The sequence below is a fragment of the Camelus bactrianus genome, chromosome 7 (genome assembly GCF_048773025.1).
Source record: "Camelus bactrianus isolate YW-2024 breed Bactrian camel chromosome 7, ASM4877302v1, whole genome shotgun sequence".
In the NCBI taxonomy this organism is placed as follows: domain Eukaryota; kingdom Metazoa; phylum Chordata; class Mammalia; order Artiodactyla; family Camelidae; genus Camelus; species Camelus bactrianus.
Genome location: NC_133545.1, coordinates 38,768,664 through 38,786,058, shown reverse-complemented (window position 1 = coordinate 38,786,058; position 17,395 = coordinate 38,768,664). Strand labels below are relative to the sequence as shown.

Sequence of the window (17,395 nt, the reverse complement as noted above, 5' to 3'; positions counted from 1 at the left end):
CAGAGCTGATTTAATTCTCCCACATGGGGATTTAACCTTTGACCCCAATAACCCAGTGTTAAAACTGTTTGAGCTTATCGGCAGCCAGTTGGCTAACTAATTCTAGCAGGCCATAAATGAGGTGTGATTATAAAGTAAAGTGATTTTTCCTTTTCATTTTTAACAAATGCATCAGAACTTCTGCATCTGAATGAGGATTAACCACATAACATATTCTCCAGTATCTGGCACAATGGGTGCTTAGTAAATGCTGAATGATTAAATGTCTAAATCAATGAGATCTGACAGTGATTTTGTTGCCTGAATATGTTTGTATTTATTCTTTGGAAATACCTTCAGAGCATATGTTAGAGCCTCTTGAGTATCTTGAGGGTGTCAAATCTTCATTCTTTGAATATTGATTTGATATTTGGAAATAGTCGAGTCATGTTTTATTAAAAAATTGAACAAAAGACAGTCATTGTTTCAAAAGTCTCATGTGTTAAAATTCACCAAGCTTTACTTACTTATTTGCCTATAAGTAGACCCTGTAGGCAATGATGAAAGGGAATTTCAAAACAATTTTGAGCATTATTTAAGGAAGTATTACTTCCCTAGAGTTACTACTTTTTAAGGAATCAATAGGTTTTTGCATTTCAGTTTGTAAACTATGGTGTGTCTCTCTGCATGTATGTGTGTGTGTGTCGGGGAGAGAGAGAGAGAGAAAAAAATATTAAACACTGAAGATTTCTTAAAAAACTAAAAATCAACTTGCCATATGATCCAGCAGTCCCACTCCTCGGCATACATCTGAAAGAAACTCTAATTCAAAAAGATGCATGCACCCCAGTGTTCATAGCAGCAATATTTACAATAGCAAAAATATGGAAGCAACCTAAATGATCATCAACATAGAAAGCAACCTTATAGTTACCAATGGCGAAAGAGGGTAAAAACAAACTTACAGTTACCAGTGGAGAAAAGGGGTATAGGGGGAGGGATAAACTGGGAGGTCAGGATTTGCAGATACTAACTACTGTATATAAAATAGATAATAAGTTCCTACTGTATAGGAGAGAAAACTATATTCAGTACCTTGCAATGGCCTGTATATATATAGAGAGAAAGAATTTGAAAATGAAGAGTCATTTCTGAGTCTCATCCTCCCGCCATTTAGTCTCCTCTTTGAAAGCAAATTTTCGTGTCCAGTTTTTTGTGTATCTTTCTAGAACTGTTCTATGAGATCACAACTATGTTACTATGCAGATTAAAAAAAATACATGAATGGTATTCTGTATTTTTTTGCTTTGTTTCATTCAGTCCATCTTTGGCTAGCATGGCATATTAGTACCCATTGTTCCTGCAAAGTAGTCCTCTTTATTTATTCAGTCTGTTCCTCTATTGATGAGTATTCTGATTATTAATATTATCTTACTATAATAGCAGCAGAACAAATTTTATAATAAATAGCCTCCCATGTACATTGCTTTTTGCAAGCATACCCCTAGGATAAATTCCTGAAAGTGGGATTGCTAGGTCAAAGGCTGTATGTTTGAGAGCTATGTGTATTAACTTTTCTGTGAATTTAGTCACTTTTCTATTGGATTGTTGCTCCTTTTCTTATTCATTTGTATTGGGTTGTAGTCCTTTACTCATTGATTTGTAGATGATTTCTAGGTATTATGGACATGACTTTTTGTCTCTGTGGTTATTGCTATTATTTTTTGCAATCTCCTGTTTGTCTTAGAACTTTACTTAACAATGTTTTTCTTCTTTTCTTTTTTCCTTAACCACATAGAATTAAATTAATTTTAGTTAGTAATTTATCAGGGGTGTGTGTGTGTCTGTGTTTTTGTTTTTGACTTATAAGGCTCTTTCTCATGCTAAGATTATTTAAGAAATCAAATTTTCTAGTACTTCTACTGTGTCTGAACTTTTGGTTCCTCTACGGTTGATTTTGCTGTGAAGACTTGGGGAGAAATCCTTATTTTTTTTTCTTGTGTACTTAATCATTTATCACAAAACATTTTTAAAATAATCTGTTTTTTTCCCCCATGATAATTGGTCAGTTTACTAAATTTCTATTTGACCTATTTCACTGTATCATCTATGTATTCATGTATCAAATATCACAGTGTTTTAATTCTCTGAATTCTACATAATGTAAATTTCTTCATTACTCTTTTTAAACTTTTATTGGCATTGCCTGTATTCTTACTTTAAACATTTTTTTTTGGTGCACATTTAACCTGAATTAAGGAAATTCTTCATTTAGTTCCGGATAAATGGTGAAAAATTAGAAGAACTTTTATCTGAAAGAGCTGTACAATTTCGAGCCATTCAACGGCGGCTGCTAACAAGGTTCAAAGATAAAACACCTGCCCCCCTGCAACACCTGGACACCTTGCTAGACGGAACTTACAAGCAGGTAAGTATAATATCAGTGGTAGTTTCTACTACTGGATATAGTTTTTTCCCTCACCGTTGAGTCATGTACTAGATATTTTTCCTGTATGTTACAGTGCAGCAAATAGCAGATAAGTTTTAGAGCAGAACTTAAAGTCAAGTTCTGCCACTTTCTAACAATGTGACCTTGAGTAAATTAGGTCTACCAGTTTCTATATTTTACCTCCCAGGTTTGTTGTGGGGATATTCCATCATTTATGTGAGGCAGCCAGCATAATGCCAGGCACATAGTGTATGTTTGATAAACAGTAGCTGTTGTGATTAGTGTTATTATTGGACAATTCTTGGTACATCCCATGATTATCATCATAATTCTCAAGTTATTGTACCGAGCAACTAACTTAAGCTTATAATTTTATGTCAGTTGATGTTTTGAGATGGAATTCTTAAATAGTCCTTTGTTCTAGTTCAAAAAGACTTTTTTCTTCCTCTTCTTGATTCTTGCTTCTACCAGTGATTTATCATTTACTTGACTAGGGTGATCAGACTCTCAATTGTAAGGTATTATGTTTTTAAAAACTATTCAAAATGATCATCTCAGGCTTGAAATGATAATTTTTAAAATTTAAATTTTATTCCACTATAAAGAAGTCATTCCATTCCATTCCACTATAAAGAAGTCAGCATGGAATAACTACATTAGGTCTTATATTTATGTATAGCATCACTGATCTGTTTCAGAATCAATGTTTGTGCTTTGAATATTCTGTTGATTTTTTTGCTGAATATTTTTGTTGAGATAATTGTGTATTCACATGTAGTTGTAACAAAAAATACAGGTAGATCTCATGTATACGTTACCCACCTTCCTCAGTGGTAGCATTTTGTAAATCTACAGTATACTATCACAACCAGGATACTGACATTAATAAAATCTATAGATTTTTATTCAGATTTTCAGTTTTCCTTGTACTTATTTGTGGATGTATAAGTTGTATACAGTTTTGTGTCACATGTATGTTTGTGTATCCACCACCACATTTAAGATACTGAGCAGCTCCATCAAAAGACCACCTCATGTTGCTTTTTATTAACATAATTCCCCTCCACACCACTGCCCTCCTTTATCACATTCTGTTGTTTTTGAAAGAACAAATCAGATTTTTTTCATATTTAGCTTCTCTAGAGGAAAGAAAAATTATTTACTATTAAACATCAATAAATGTGTTGATATATATTTGCTTCTTGAAATTTTCATGGTTATTTGAAAATTAGTAGCAATTTGAGGGACAGTCTATAGTGACAGTGGGGTATTGGAAAGAACATTGTGCTTGGAGTTCAGAGACCCTTGTTCTGTCACTTATTAGTTGTGTGGCTTTTGGCAATTCCCTTACCATCCCAGAACTGTAGTTTCTTTCTATAAAATGGGGTAAATACTCACTATGTTGCTACAAAGATTCTATTCCATAATGGATGTGGAAATACTTGGTAAATTGTTCTACAAATATAGACTGCCAGTTTCTTTTGTGCTGGAGCAATATGTGACTCTGAGATCAGTAGGCACTAATGCTCTTTCTGTTCCACACTTTTTTTCTCTCTTTAGTACACTTTTTGTTTCGGTTTGTTTTTCATTTTCTTTCTTTTTTCCCCCTCTTTCTTCTTATCTCTTTGATGACCTGTCTATCTCATTCTTAGGCCTCCTGCCATGCCTGCTCTTGGGGCTGAAGATACACTGAATCTTGTTTTAATGATGCTGTATCTTTTTGTGGACACAATGGCAGAAGGGTCTTTAAAGGGATTTGATGAGGATACTTGATATAATGCTTTCTGTATTTTCTTTATAGCAAGATTTTCTTTGTCCCTTAAACATTTAAAGTTCTGGGGTTTACATCTTTCTGCTTAGCCCCAGGGTTGGGTTTTTCTATGATTTGTAAAACTTTAGACAAGGTGATCAAAACCATAGATTTTCACTTGAATCAGTATTTTAAGTCTCCAATCTTTTTAGATTAAAAAAAGACAAAGACAAGCTTTTGAAAGAAAAATATAAATACTGTAAGGAAATTGACTTAGTTTTAATGTAATTTACTACTCAATTTTATTATATATGTTAAGATTATATACAGTGCTAAATTCTCCAACTTGATTCTTTATCATCTCAGAAATTTAGTCACTTTTGTATGTTTTTGTGGTTTTTTTTTGCATTCAGAAATAAAATGTTGTTGATAATTGATTTATATGAAAATAGAAGCAGAAGTAGGTATCCTCCTAACACTAGTGTATAAACTCTCGGAAGGCAATGACCTTTTTTTTCCACCACGATATTCTCAGAACAATACATTTCTTGTCGTATTATAGGCGCTTAATAAACATTTGTTCTAGGAATGAATGCTTTCTTACCATTAAGACAATTTCTTGAAACTGGATGTCTTTGATAAGGGCAACTCTACAAGAACAGAGCAGCAGAAAATTCTTTCAGTTCAGGCTCATGAATCATTAGGATGATTTATTCTAAGATCCTCAAAAGCCACTAAAAAGTTGAGACTCTCTTTTCTCTTCCTAAATAATATTGTTGGAGGACTTAGGTAACTGTCATAGCTAGGAAGGGTTTATATCTGCAAATTCTTGACTACAGAAATCTTTTCAGTTCTTTTCTTATACGTATGTGTATATCAAAGTTAAATATGAAATAGTCATCTGTTGAAATATCTCTAGGCAGATAGAATATTGTTGAGGTTAATTTTCATCATATCCTAAGTATAAAGAAATATTTGGGATTTTGCAATATTAAAATATCTGACCAGAAGCATGAAAAGTTTGATTGTTTTCATTCTGTTTACATAATTATTGACTTATTCCTCTTGGAAGCAAAATTTCTTTCATAAAAATGTATCCTTTGAGCATTGAGATTGAGATTTAGAAATGTAGACTTGGACAAAGTTTAGGGTTCTTATGGGTGCCAGATCCAGGAATACTATAAATTCCAAAAATGTCCTTAGGACAAACTGAAAGTGAAGCCCAAGTCCCTTCATATACACATGATTAAGCATTGCTGAGTTGGCTGTAATGTGAAATAGTTTGGTATATTCACTCATGTAGTAGAGTTAGTGATGGTATAGCCAGCCATAGATTCTGAGGTCAAAGTTTGGCTTACTAGCTCTTCACTCAGTAATGGTAGCTATTATATATATATACACCAAAAAGTCAGCTTTAATTTTTTAATTTTTATGCATATATATATATACATCAAAAAGTCAGCTTACCAGATACAGAAGCAGTATGGGATCTGTGCCCCTGGTGTTTAGCAGAAACTTTGGATACCACTAGCTTACATAGTGAAGCTAGTAAAGTAGGCCTCTACTCTTTGAATGACGTGATATGTAAGTGCCTTTGAATCTGGTCCAGTGACTTAGAGAAAGTCACTGCTTTCTGAGGCTGTGGTAAGACTCCAACATTTTTTCCTTTAAATGCATACTAATAAATGCTGGGTTTGAAGTGGCATATCTGATGTGTCCTAGTATAATGAATAAGAGCTCTGTCTAGAGTCAGCTTACTCATACATATTCCAGTTTTGGCTCTGTGACCTTGAGCAAATTACTTAAACAAAGAGAAAACAAAACCCTCCCTAAGCCTCAGTTTTCCCATCTGTAGAATGGTGCCTCCTTCAACGAGTTGTTGTGAGGACTGAACTGTGTAAACACATAAATTGCCTAGAATAGTACTTGGAACACAGTAAGCTCTCAAAAAATGTTAACTACAATTCTGGTGACTTATTCTTCATCTTATTTGACTAATAAGTTATGCCATTTCAAAAGTGGTGCTATTCATTGATTAGACAAAAGAGATTATAATAATACATCATCTTTTTGAAACTCTGCTATTTGTCAACATCACAAATCTAGAACTCACCTAAGAATCACGAAGATAATGGATTCTCAGGGACATCCCCAGACTCCTCTAGTGTGTCTGTTTTGGGTGTTGTTTGGTTCCAGAGAGGATACCAGAATTAAAGGGGGATCAGCATCATGAGGTCAAGTGGCCATCTTCCCCAAATCCCTGAGTGTTTCACCTGGATTTAGTCCTAGAAGGAAAATTGTTCAACCGAAAAATATTTCACACATACATACACACACACGTACACATACATAATGCTTTGCAAAAATGTACCAAATTATAGTTCCACTGGCAGTATATGAAAATGTCTATTTTCTAGGTAATAATTGTTTTGATCTTTACAATTTTTAACTGAAAAGATAATTTGTTATTTTAATCTTTCTTTCTTTGCTTACCAGTGAGGTTGAACATTTAAGAAATGTTAATCAGCCACTTGTCTTTCTTCTTCTGTTATTTACATATGTATGCCTTTTGTTCAATAGTGTATCAGGTAGTTCAGCTTTTTCTTGTTATTTTGTGTATATTAGGAGTGGTAATCTTTTAGCATACTTTTGTCATGCATGAAAAATACTTTGTGTGTGTAACGAATGTAACTCTCTTTATATTTAAAAGAAGTTTTTACAATTTGTCATTTGCCTTTATTATTATTCATAATGCTTTTTAGACATGTAAAATTTATAAAGTATTTACATAGTAAAATCTATTCATCTTTTCCCTTTAGGTTTCTTTGTCTAGGAAAGCCTTCCCATGCCAAGAGTACATAAATGTCAACCTACAATTTATTCTAACATTTTTATGCTATCATTCTTTATATATACTTTTAAAATCCATCTGGAATGTATTATGCAATTTAGTGGGGATCTAATCTCCTCACCAAAAATGGTGAGCTAGTTGTCTCAGCTGCTGCTTATTACATAATCCATTTTTCTCTTACTGGGCTGAAATGCTACCTGTATCATTTAACAGTTTTACTGTATGACAGACTAGCCCAAACCTTAGCAGTTTAAAACAACAACAATTCAATATTGTTCATGAGTCTCTGAGTTAGCTGTGCAGTTCTGTTGACCTGGACCATGGTTGGCCGTTCTTATCTGAGCTCATTTACATTCCTCTGGTCAACTATTTGCTCAGCAGGGAACTGTATGGCCTAGGATATACTTATACTCATGTATTTGGCATTTAGCTCACAGTTAGATGGGATTATTGTGCTACACGTCTCCCTAGGCCCAGCAGACTGGCCTGGGCTTGTTCACATGGTGGCTACGGGTCCCAATGCACAAGTACTCTTCACGCCTCTGCCTGTGCCATGTCTCTAATTCCCCACTGGTTTTGACCAACCCAGATCAAAGAGTTGGAAATATCTACTCTGCTTCTTTATTGAAGGATTAGAGAATTGTGGGCATTTTTATAATCTACCATATTTCTTTAAATATATGCTAAGTTAGAAAAGTGTTTTAAAAAATAATTTTCAACCTTTCCTAATCCTGGAACTTAGGTTTTCTATACTTCTAACTTTCAAACCTAAAGTTTTGTTGTCATTAAAATTATTTTGTCATTATTAATTCATAATTAATTATAGCTCCTGGATTCCAAAGATAATTTCTCTTAATTAGGTTTGTCAAGAGTTGTTTAAAGCAAACAGAGCATCTGTGCTGTCTTCAGGCTAGTGAGACTGCCTGAATACTTGCCTATGTGCTTAGTTAAGGTCAGTTGTTTCGGGGATGAAATCTGTTATCCAGTCTCCTTGTAGGTCCTCACCTGAGTGCTGTCCAGGGTAGGCTTCATAAGCATGTGCTCTGTGCAGTCACAGAGCCCTGTGTTTGGTTGAATGCTCTGTGGTAGCCTTGTGGAAATGCCTAATATTTTTTGAACAAGAGACCCTGTATTTTCATTTTGCCCCGGGCCCCTCAAATAATATAGGTTGTCCTGGCCCTGTTGGGATACTAACTATTTTCTAATGAGGAGAACAAGACAATTGGGAGTTCATATACAGAACAGAGTTCAAAGACATAATGGTTTTACTACCATTACCCCAAAACCACCTGTAAGTTTCCCCAAAGATGAAGAGAAAGGGAAGCTGTGGGCATCAGTGTGCTTCTCTGAATAGCTCGAAGGCTTCTTTCTGGGAAAGACATCTTGTTTAACTGACAGCAAAGTGACAAGGGTTATCTCATTTAAGAGTATCATCCAGGAATTAGTTGTCTCTAAGCATGTTTTGTATGGCAGCCTCTTTTCAGCTTTGTATCCGGTAGGTCACTGGCTTCAAGATGCACAATGAATAGTTATGAGTTTTGGAGCATGAGGGAGTCAGCCAATCACCTTTCTCCTGTTTTTAATGACAAGTTATTATATCCCGTATCTTTGATTGAATGGGAACCCCGAAACCACATCCCTACATTATCACTTTACTTTTAGTAGCATACTTTTCCTACGTAGTATCTACCTACCATCACATAATGATAGGGGGCCATCTACCATGTATCCCTTACTGAGGTCAGCCTATCGCCGAAGCAAGGAGGAGGGACTAGTAATATCACTCTGGGAAAAGCATCTTGTGATTCTTAATGGGAAGGATCTGGTTTCCAGTGAATGAGGATTTTTCAGTTGCCCACCACAATTTTGACAATTTTTTCTAGAATTTTGGGAAAAAGTCTTCCTTTCTGAAAGAATTTCACCTTTACTTCTAGCTCTGGAGGCATAATGCTGAAAGTAACTATGTCAAGAATTTTTTTTCAGCAGTTAGAAACCTAAATTTCCTCATTTAAATAATTGGAATGATGCTTTGTCAACCACCTGAACATATGTTTGGAGGACCTAGAAAGAAAATATGAGAAGAGAAGGGAAATTCATGATTATTGAGCATCTGTTGAGTCTGAGGTACATTTCATTTATTATTTCACAATCATATTGTCAGGGTGGGAATCTTGTTTCCATTTTATGGATGAAAAACTTGAAATTTTGAGCAGCATTAAGCAACTTGCTCAGTGTTACACAGGTATTAAGCCATCTGTTCTAAAGTCCATGCTTTAGTATGTCATGTGGCATTTTTACTTTAATTATTTCCAGGTGGAATATAGACATTGTAGGTTTTCTTTAGCACAACTATAGTCAGGTTGAAGGAAAAGGGGAATCATGCAAAATATTTGTACATATTTGTGGTGTGTATATGTATATATTCATGATCATTCAATATTCATTGTGTATACACTGATGAGAAAGTAACAAAATCTTCTGGACAGTTCCCCAGAGTTGTGTATTATGTCTAAAACTTGAGTATCAGAGGAAGAGGCGACTTTGCTAATTTAACTGATACTGAAGTTCAGGTTCTTTGCCATCAAATGCTAATGCTTATTGCATTTGGCAGAAAAGCTTTGGAAAATAAGTTCTCCTTTTTGTTATAAAATTTTCGCATACATTTGTTTGTCAAAGCAGGACTGATTGGTTGAGTTGAAGTAAGGGAAATTTAGACTTACCCTATAATTTGGCTTGTGTTTTGATGCTTTTATGTGTACTGAGAATTTTTTTCTCTACTTGAACACTAGCGCTCTGTTGTAACAGAGGAAAAATGTTTACTAATCTAAAGTTTAATTGTGTTGGATGACATATGTGTGATGTAATGACCGATAGTCATTAATATTCTAGAAAGGCACTTGGCTGATTTTTCTCTTTTGTAAAACAGAGGCTGTATTAGGCATAATTTTAAACAGAGATCTTGTGGTTTGGAGCTTACTGTTTGTTACTTTTTCTGTACTTAAAACTTCCTTCCACTCTGTTTATTTGTGTGGTATTGATATAAAAATCATTTTAAGTCACGCAGAAGTCTAAGAGAGTTTTGGTCCATGGCTTTTTAAATTAGCATGATTTTGACTGGTAACACAAAGGAATATGTAATGAAACCATTTGGAGACCTACTTTCCTCTTTGCATTGGCAAATAAAAGCAATATGCTGATAGACTGAGAAGGAAGTATCAGGGATTTGGTGATGTTGCTGCATTTGTTTTCTTTATAGCCACTTGAAAACTAAGAAGTTCTTTCTCTTCCCAAGGAGATAGAATAAACAGATGATAAAGGGGGCACAGAAATCTGTAACCATATGTTTGGGGATGAATAGGAATGGTAAGTTAGAAAAAAAGGATGGGATGGCAGCAAAAAAATGGAGTTTGTATGTTTTTAGCTCATAATTCTATTCTTGGATATTTATCTCAGGAAATAGTTCACAAAGGAAAAAGAATACATTTATCAAGTTGTTCATTTACAATATTAATCATCTTTGCAAGAGATTATAAACAGCTTTCCATAGTTGGAAAATGATTAGGTTTATTGTAGTACTATCATTTGATATGATTATCATTTCTTATCAGTATTTTACTCATTATTTAAAAAACTGGAATAATACAAAACATTTTGAATAATTGAAAAAAGCCGATTAGTATATAGTAAGTTACAAATAATGAAATAGATGTATCTATAATAGATGAGTGTGCAAAGATTTGGAAGGCATACAAAAAATTCAGAATGATATATGTTTGTTTTAGATGATTTTATATTCTGAAATAATTTTTAAAAATATTATGATCATAATTTGCTAAGCATGAAAATTTTTTCACGCTATGTGAATGTACTCAACACTACTCAATTGTACACGTAAAAACAGTTAAGATGGTAAATTTTATTTTCTGTGTATTTTAACCACAATTAAACAAATTAATAACTTTGAAAAATGAGATGTAGTCATGAATTCCTGATCTTCATTGGTTTTCTGAGGGAAGTATTTTCTGTCTCCTGTATGTACCCTATAAACTGATTTCTCTAGTCTCCAAATGTTTAAAATTTTGAATTATCATTCCATATATGAATTGGTTTATCCCTGTTCACTCAAGAGAGCGATTGGAGGGAAAGGGTATAGCTCAAGTGGTAGAGTGCTGCTTAGCATGCATGAGGCCCTTGGTTCAATCCCCATTACTTCCTCTAAAAAATAAGTAAGTGCACCTAATTACCCATGCCCCCAAAAGAGAGCAATTAAATAACTGGATGTTATGCTTGAATGAATACATGAATAAGCATGAGTGTTGTTTTGTTCTATCTGACCCTAAACTCACTAGTTCCTCAGCCAAACTAGACAAGCATACAAAGCTCTTTCGAAATGATGTAAATGTTTCTTCATTCAGGTCAGAGTGCAATCTGGAATGTAATCTCCAAAGTGTGTTTGTTATAAGTACTTCATTGATGTATTCAATATATACGTTTGGTTATACAGAAATATATATAGCCCAACAGAAACATACTTCAAGCCACAAACATAAATATATGTAATTTTAAATTTTCTAGTAGCCACATTAAAAAAGTAAAATGAAACAAGTGAACTTAATTTTGATTTAACCCTATATAGCTAAAATATTATTATTTTAACATGTAATCAAATGAAAATTATTAATGAAATATTTTATATTTTTTTCTATAGTAAGTCTTCAGAACATGGTTTAGTTTACACTTGCAGAACATTTCAAGTACTGAATAGCCACATGTGGCTAGTTGCTACTTTAGTGAACATTACAATTCTACCTACAGATAATTGTTAACTCATAATTTTATATTATTTCTTGTAATGTCTCTTTTCTTGATTTTTTCTCTCCTTTAGTCCCTTTAAATTCTTGTTCGTGATAAGACTATCATAGACCCAATAATTTTCACTCACCAGATATGAATAGCTGACAGCGGTAAGCACATAGATTGTTGGGGGATTACTGGGAACCTATGCTTACATAAGCCATCCCTTCAGGTATTGTTAAAAAAAAATCAAATTTTGTGTTAACACACGTGGGCCCCAGTTCTAGCTCTGTCTGTCTCTTTGACTTTGGGTGTGCCACCTGACTTCCCTAAGCCTCGGTTTCTTCACTTTCATCTTTGGACATCCTTAGGACCTTTTTGAGCAGCATCCAGTGTGGTGCTTATCTTCTAGTAAAATTCTCAACAAATATGTATTGTGTCTGTATAATGGTTAGGGCAAGGGATTTAGAATCTTAAGTTTCCATCAGTACAGAATTTCAGAAACAAATGGGGCCTTTGGGGTCATCTAGTGCCAGCCCCCAGACCGGGGTATAATTGTTTGCTGAACATTATTTGTTTGGTGGACCCTAATAATAGGATCTAAGTTACAGGGCTTTGTGAGACTGAATTAGTCTTCAAACAAGATATGTAAGTGCAAAGTATTATTATAACATTGGAGTTATGCTTTCCTGGATTTAGATATGTAACACTAATTGACATTAATGGGGGTTGTACGTAAATCAAGAGAGGAACAGACCTATTAGTGTATTAAAAACATTCTACTTCTAATACACATCTGGTGTGCTTTACTTCCCTGGGGCATATGTGTTTTTTATAAATTGAATGCATACTTCTTTATCTGCATGTTGTTCAATCATTTTTGGAGTTTTCTGCTTGCTAGTGTTAGTTTGAACATCTCCCTAGATTGTATATTCAAAGTTAGAATTCTATTTTGGTAAATTTATCAGATTCAGAAATGTGATATCTGTCTGATATAAAGCATTGTAAGCCAAAGTAATCAGAGGTACTCTCTTGTGCTAAAATTTCATTCTGCTTGTTGTTTGATCTTTAAAGAAAATTAGTCCTATGACATACACTCAGAAGCAAGATGTTTCTAATATTACAATAAAACAATTAATGGGTCCATTATAAGGAAATGAAAATCCTATCTTTTTGTGTCAGTGATGAGAGAAAAATATATAAGTGGCCTCCAATTATCTGTAATTGTATGAGATTTTCTTTCATTTATGTTATCTATCTTCCTGTATAATCCCATCTAGCACAATTATTCCTTTTGTATTAGTTTTCTGTAAATGGAGTTCTGAATGGTTTGAATTGTGAGTTAACAATGATCACAATCTTTACAACCCTCCTCTCCATCTTCCCTCCTTTCCCTGCCTTTCTCTTTCTCTTTAAATAAAGGAAAACAAATCCAGTTTCCTAGAAAGATTATTTTATGATCTTTCTTAACAAAATAAAAAGATGTATGGTCTTTATAAGAGTATCTATGAACAGCTGAACAGTTATATTAGTCCTTATATGTTTCTCTGTATATTAATAAATAGCAGGCTAATAGTGCTCTGAGTGTTGCTTGTGTGAAAAATATGAAATGTAACCAAGGATAAATTGAAGTGATACATTTTTTAAAGATATTTTTGTAAGAGCTAACTGTTTATCTAGGAACAAGGTAGTAACAGGTAAGAGCAATTTAATTAAAAGAAATGAACTTTGAACATCGGACTTTAAATGGATTGAAATTTATTATCACTCTGCCCAGGAATCATTAATAAAATGTTGTGCAGTAAAATCAACAGATATTTATCTTCACTATTTTACCTGATGGATCACCCTATATCGTTGTTTTAAAGTTTTGTTTTATATGATTTCCAAATCTCTTAGAGCAGGATATTAGGTTTCAGGGAAATCCAACTACTTTTCCCTCCCAAACATTGATTCTCTGTCTCCCTTTACCCCATCTAAGACTGGCTTCTGGCCAGCGCTTAATATTCTTGTTCAGTTGATTCCCCAGTTAGAATGATGGGTTGAGGAAACTCAAGAAAACCACATGGTCCTGGTCCTTGTATTCTAATGTCTCAATTACCTGTCTGACACATTAGACAAGATTAATCTTATGAATATAATTATCTATAGTTTTTCTTTATTTGTTTTTGTCCTATCTCTTTCCAAGACCATTAGAGCATCTCGATTGTCTATCCAATTAAGACTTCTTGCTCTGACATTCAAAGGTCTCTGAAGAGTGGAGCCCAACTCCTTCTAATCTTAACTACTGCTACTGCAAAACCTACGTATTAGTCAAGCTAGCCTATCTTCTTAAACAAAAGCTCTATTGATACATATTTGTATACTGTAAAATCTACTTATTGCAAATGTACTGTTTAATGATTTTCAGTAATTTATAGACATGTGTAACTATCATCACAGCCCAATTTCAGAACATTACCATTATCCTTCAAAGCTCCCTTATGCCCATTTACACTTAATCCTCTCTCCCTTTCTTAATACCAAGAAATTACTGATCTACTATCTATCTCTGTAAGTTGGACATTTCTGGATATTTTATATAAATAGAATCACACAATAAATAGTCTTCTGGATCTGTTTTTTTTTTTTAACCTAACGTAATGTTTTTGAGGTTCATCCATGTTGTAGGATGTGTCAGGTATTGATGAATGGTATTCCATTGTATGGATATACCACATTTTGCTTTTTATCAGTTGACAGACATTTGGATTATTTCCAGTTTGACCAATAAATGAATAATGCTACTGTGACCATTCATGTACTTTTCTTTGTAGGGACACATGTTTTGTTTTCTTTTGGTAGATTATTAGGGGTGGAATTGCAGGATACATTTATGTTTACCTTTCTATGAAATTCACAAACTGTTTTCCTCAGGGTTGTGTTGTATCATTTTATATCCACAGCAGCAGTGTATCAGGGTTCTAGTTTCTCCACATGGTCACCAATGCTTGTTTTTCTTTTTCTTTTTTTAAGTATAGCCATTCCAGTAAGTATCTCATTATTATTTTAATTTCTGTATTTCTTAATGACATGATGTTAGGCATCTTTTCATTTGCTTATTAGACTATTCTCTTTTGATCAAACTTACCCTATGCATTCCTTCCATCATGGCTATGCTTATTGTATTCTCACTACCTGAACTCTACCTTTTCCCCTCCATTTTCTTTTGTGGAAGTGTCCTACAAAGTCCATCTTCTTTTTGAAGACTTTCCTTATTTCATATTGCCACTCCTAGTATCTTGATCTCTTCTTCCTTTAAACCTCAGGAGCACTATGATTAAACCTCCACTGAGACATTTACTTACATTATTCTGCCTGATTCTACCGTTACTTGAGTACTTGCCTTTTTTTCTCCTGGTGATCTGTAAGCTCTTAGATGATAGTTACTGGGATAGAAACTGGGATAGTTTCTTTGCTTACCTATCAATGCACAAAACAGTGAGATACTGGGAGAAGTACTCTATGACTGTTTGCCAAATAGTCTTATAGAGAAAGGTGTATATTAATCTTTTGAGGAACCGTCATACTGTTTTCCATAATGGCTGCACCATTGTACATTCCCACCAGCAGTGTACCATGGCTCCAATTTCTCCACATCCTTGCCAACATTATTTTCTTTTTCCTTCTTCCTTTTGATAGTGGCTTCCTGAACAGGTGTTTATTATTGAATTATAGGAGTTTCTTACATATTTGGGGTATTAACCCCTTATTATGTATATGGTTTGCAAATATTTTCTCCCATTCCATAGGTTGCCTTTTCACTCTGTTGATTATTTGTTTTGCTGTGCAGAAGCTTATTAGTTTGATATAGTCCCACTTGTTTAGTATGGCCATTTTAACAATATTAAGCCTTCTTATCCATGAACACAGGATGTCTTTCTAATTATTTGTCTTCTTTAGTTATCCATCCACATTTAATATGGCTTATGCCTCTGCCACTGTTGCCCCTGATCTTCTGATTGTCCATTAAATATTTTTGGTGTATAATATTACCTGGTCTTTCTACTATGTTTAACTCTATTTGTACTCCTATTTTTTTGAAATCTTTACTGGCTACTTTAAATGTGTAGCCATTTCTATGATTGTTTTTTCTTTGATCTCCTCATAGGCTACTCTTCCGTCTCCTACCTTTAAATGTAGATGTTCCACCTGATCTGCTGCTCTTCTCTCTTGACATACTCTCACTGTCTAGGTGATTTCTGTATGATTTGTATATATATATATATATTTCCTTGTATGGAACTTATGGGATTTTCTGATGTTTATTTATATATAAAGCCCTATGTTAGGATTGTGAAGAGAGGAGTTATAAAAATTACCCAGAGGTATTCTCTACCTATTTCCGTATTCAATGAATATATATTTCAACTGGAATATCTCTTTACATTACACACAAAAATATATGTTCATGACCTATTTAATTGATTGCACACCCCACTGGTGGGTTACACAGCTTATTGTTTGAGAAGCACTGAGGATAGAGCAGAAAACAGGTCTGAGGACTGAGTCTGGTGGTTTGCCAATATTTAAAGCCTATTTAGTACTGCTTGTCTCTCTAGTAGATAGTCTAGACAAAAGTGCTATTTAAAATTTTTTTTGTCAACTTTTAAAAAATATATAATTTGACTTCTTGCTTTCCATTGGATTTTAGGGTATCATTTTCTGTTTCTTTTCCTGGTTTGTAATAGCCCTGCTAATTCCTAATTTACTGGTTCTAGAGGTTTAGCAAACATGTTACCAAGTTTATTTGTTTGATACATAAATTAAGACTAATGAGTTTTAAGCAGGGTCCTGAAGTTCTTGTTAGTGCTTTATGTGAATTTGTTTTAGGGCATTTATGAATTTTTATTTTGAATCCACTTTAGGAATTCAGGCATATTCTCCCCTTATTCTCTCCATTCCCTAATAATTCTTGTTATTGCTTGGATGGATAACATTACGAGAACTGACATCTATATAGCTGGTATTTTACTGAATGTACACACCTTCCCACACTTCTATATGCATATGTACATTCTTTTAGTTTGTTACAAAGATTTTCACCCTTAGAAAATAAACTGAAAGTAAGTTCCATAGTTAGACCCTATGTGATACTCCACTATTTCCTTAATGATATTTTTTGGTATTTCTGAATAAATAAATGCTCTAAAAGACCTAGCCAGGGAAAAAATGTATGATGTGTTAAATCACATAGTGTTAACATAAAATTTGACATTTATTTAGTTGACACAAGATGAAATAAGTTATAACAATGTAGAGCCACAGGTATGTATGCTGTGCTAACCAAGTTTTCGACTCTTGGGGATTTTTTCTTCCATTTGTGTAGAGCTTCTACTGATTGAAAATGAACTGATTCTTTTCTCCTTGAAGTCACTCTTGCTTGAATCAAAGGGATCCATGTAGATAAATAACTGGCTCAGAATATCTGAATTGCTTTTAAGCTTCAGGCAAGCTTAAAGGCATTATTTGCTGATGAAGCTATTTTTTATTTGTTTATAAATTTTGGGTAGAGTGAAGTGATTTAGAGCGT

At 33.9% G+C, this 17,395-nt stretch overlaps 1 protein-coding gene across 20 annotated transcripts in view; it reads left to right on the top strand.

Annotated features, from left to right (window-relative positions):
- BBS9 (Bardet-Biedl syndrome 9) overlaps positions 1–17,395 on the top strand; it is a 462,928-nt gene that overhangs the window by 198,377 nt on the left and 247,156 nt on the right. For all 20 annotated transcript variants that reach the window (XR_012508126.1, XR_012508125.1, XR_012508123.1 and 17 more), the window contains one exon: positions 2,255–2,407. Coding sequence is in view for 12 of the 20 variants with exons in the window: in XM_074367248.1 (XP_074223349.1) it covers positions 2,255–2,407 (153 nt within the window). In the remaining 8 variants the exon portion in view is untranslated. The remainder of the gene's footprint in view (positions 1–2,254; positions 2,408–17,395) is intronic.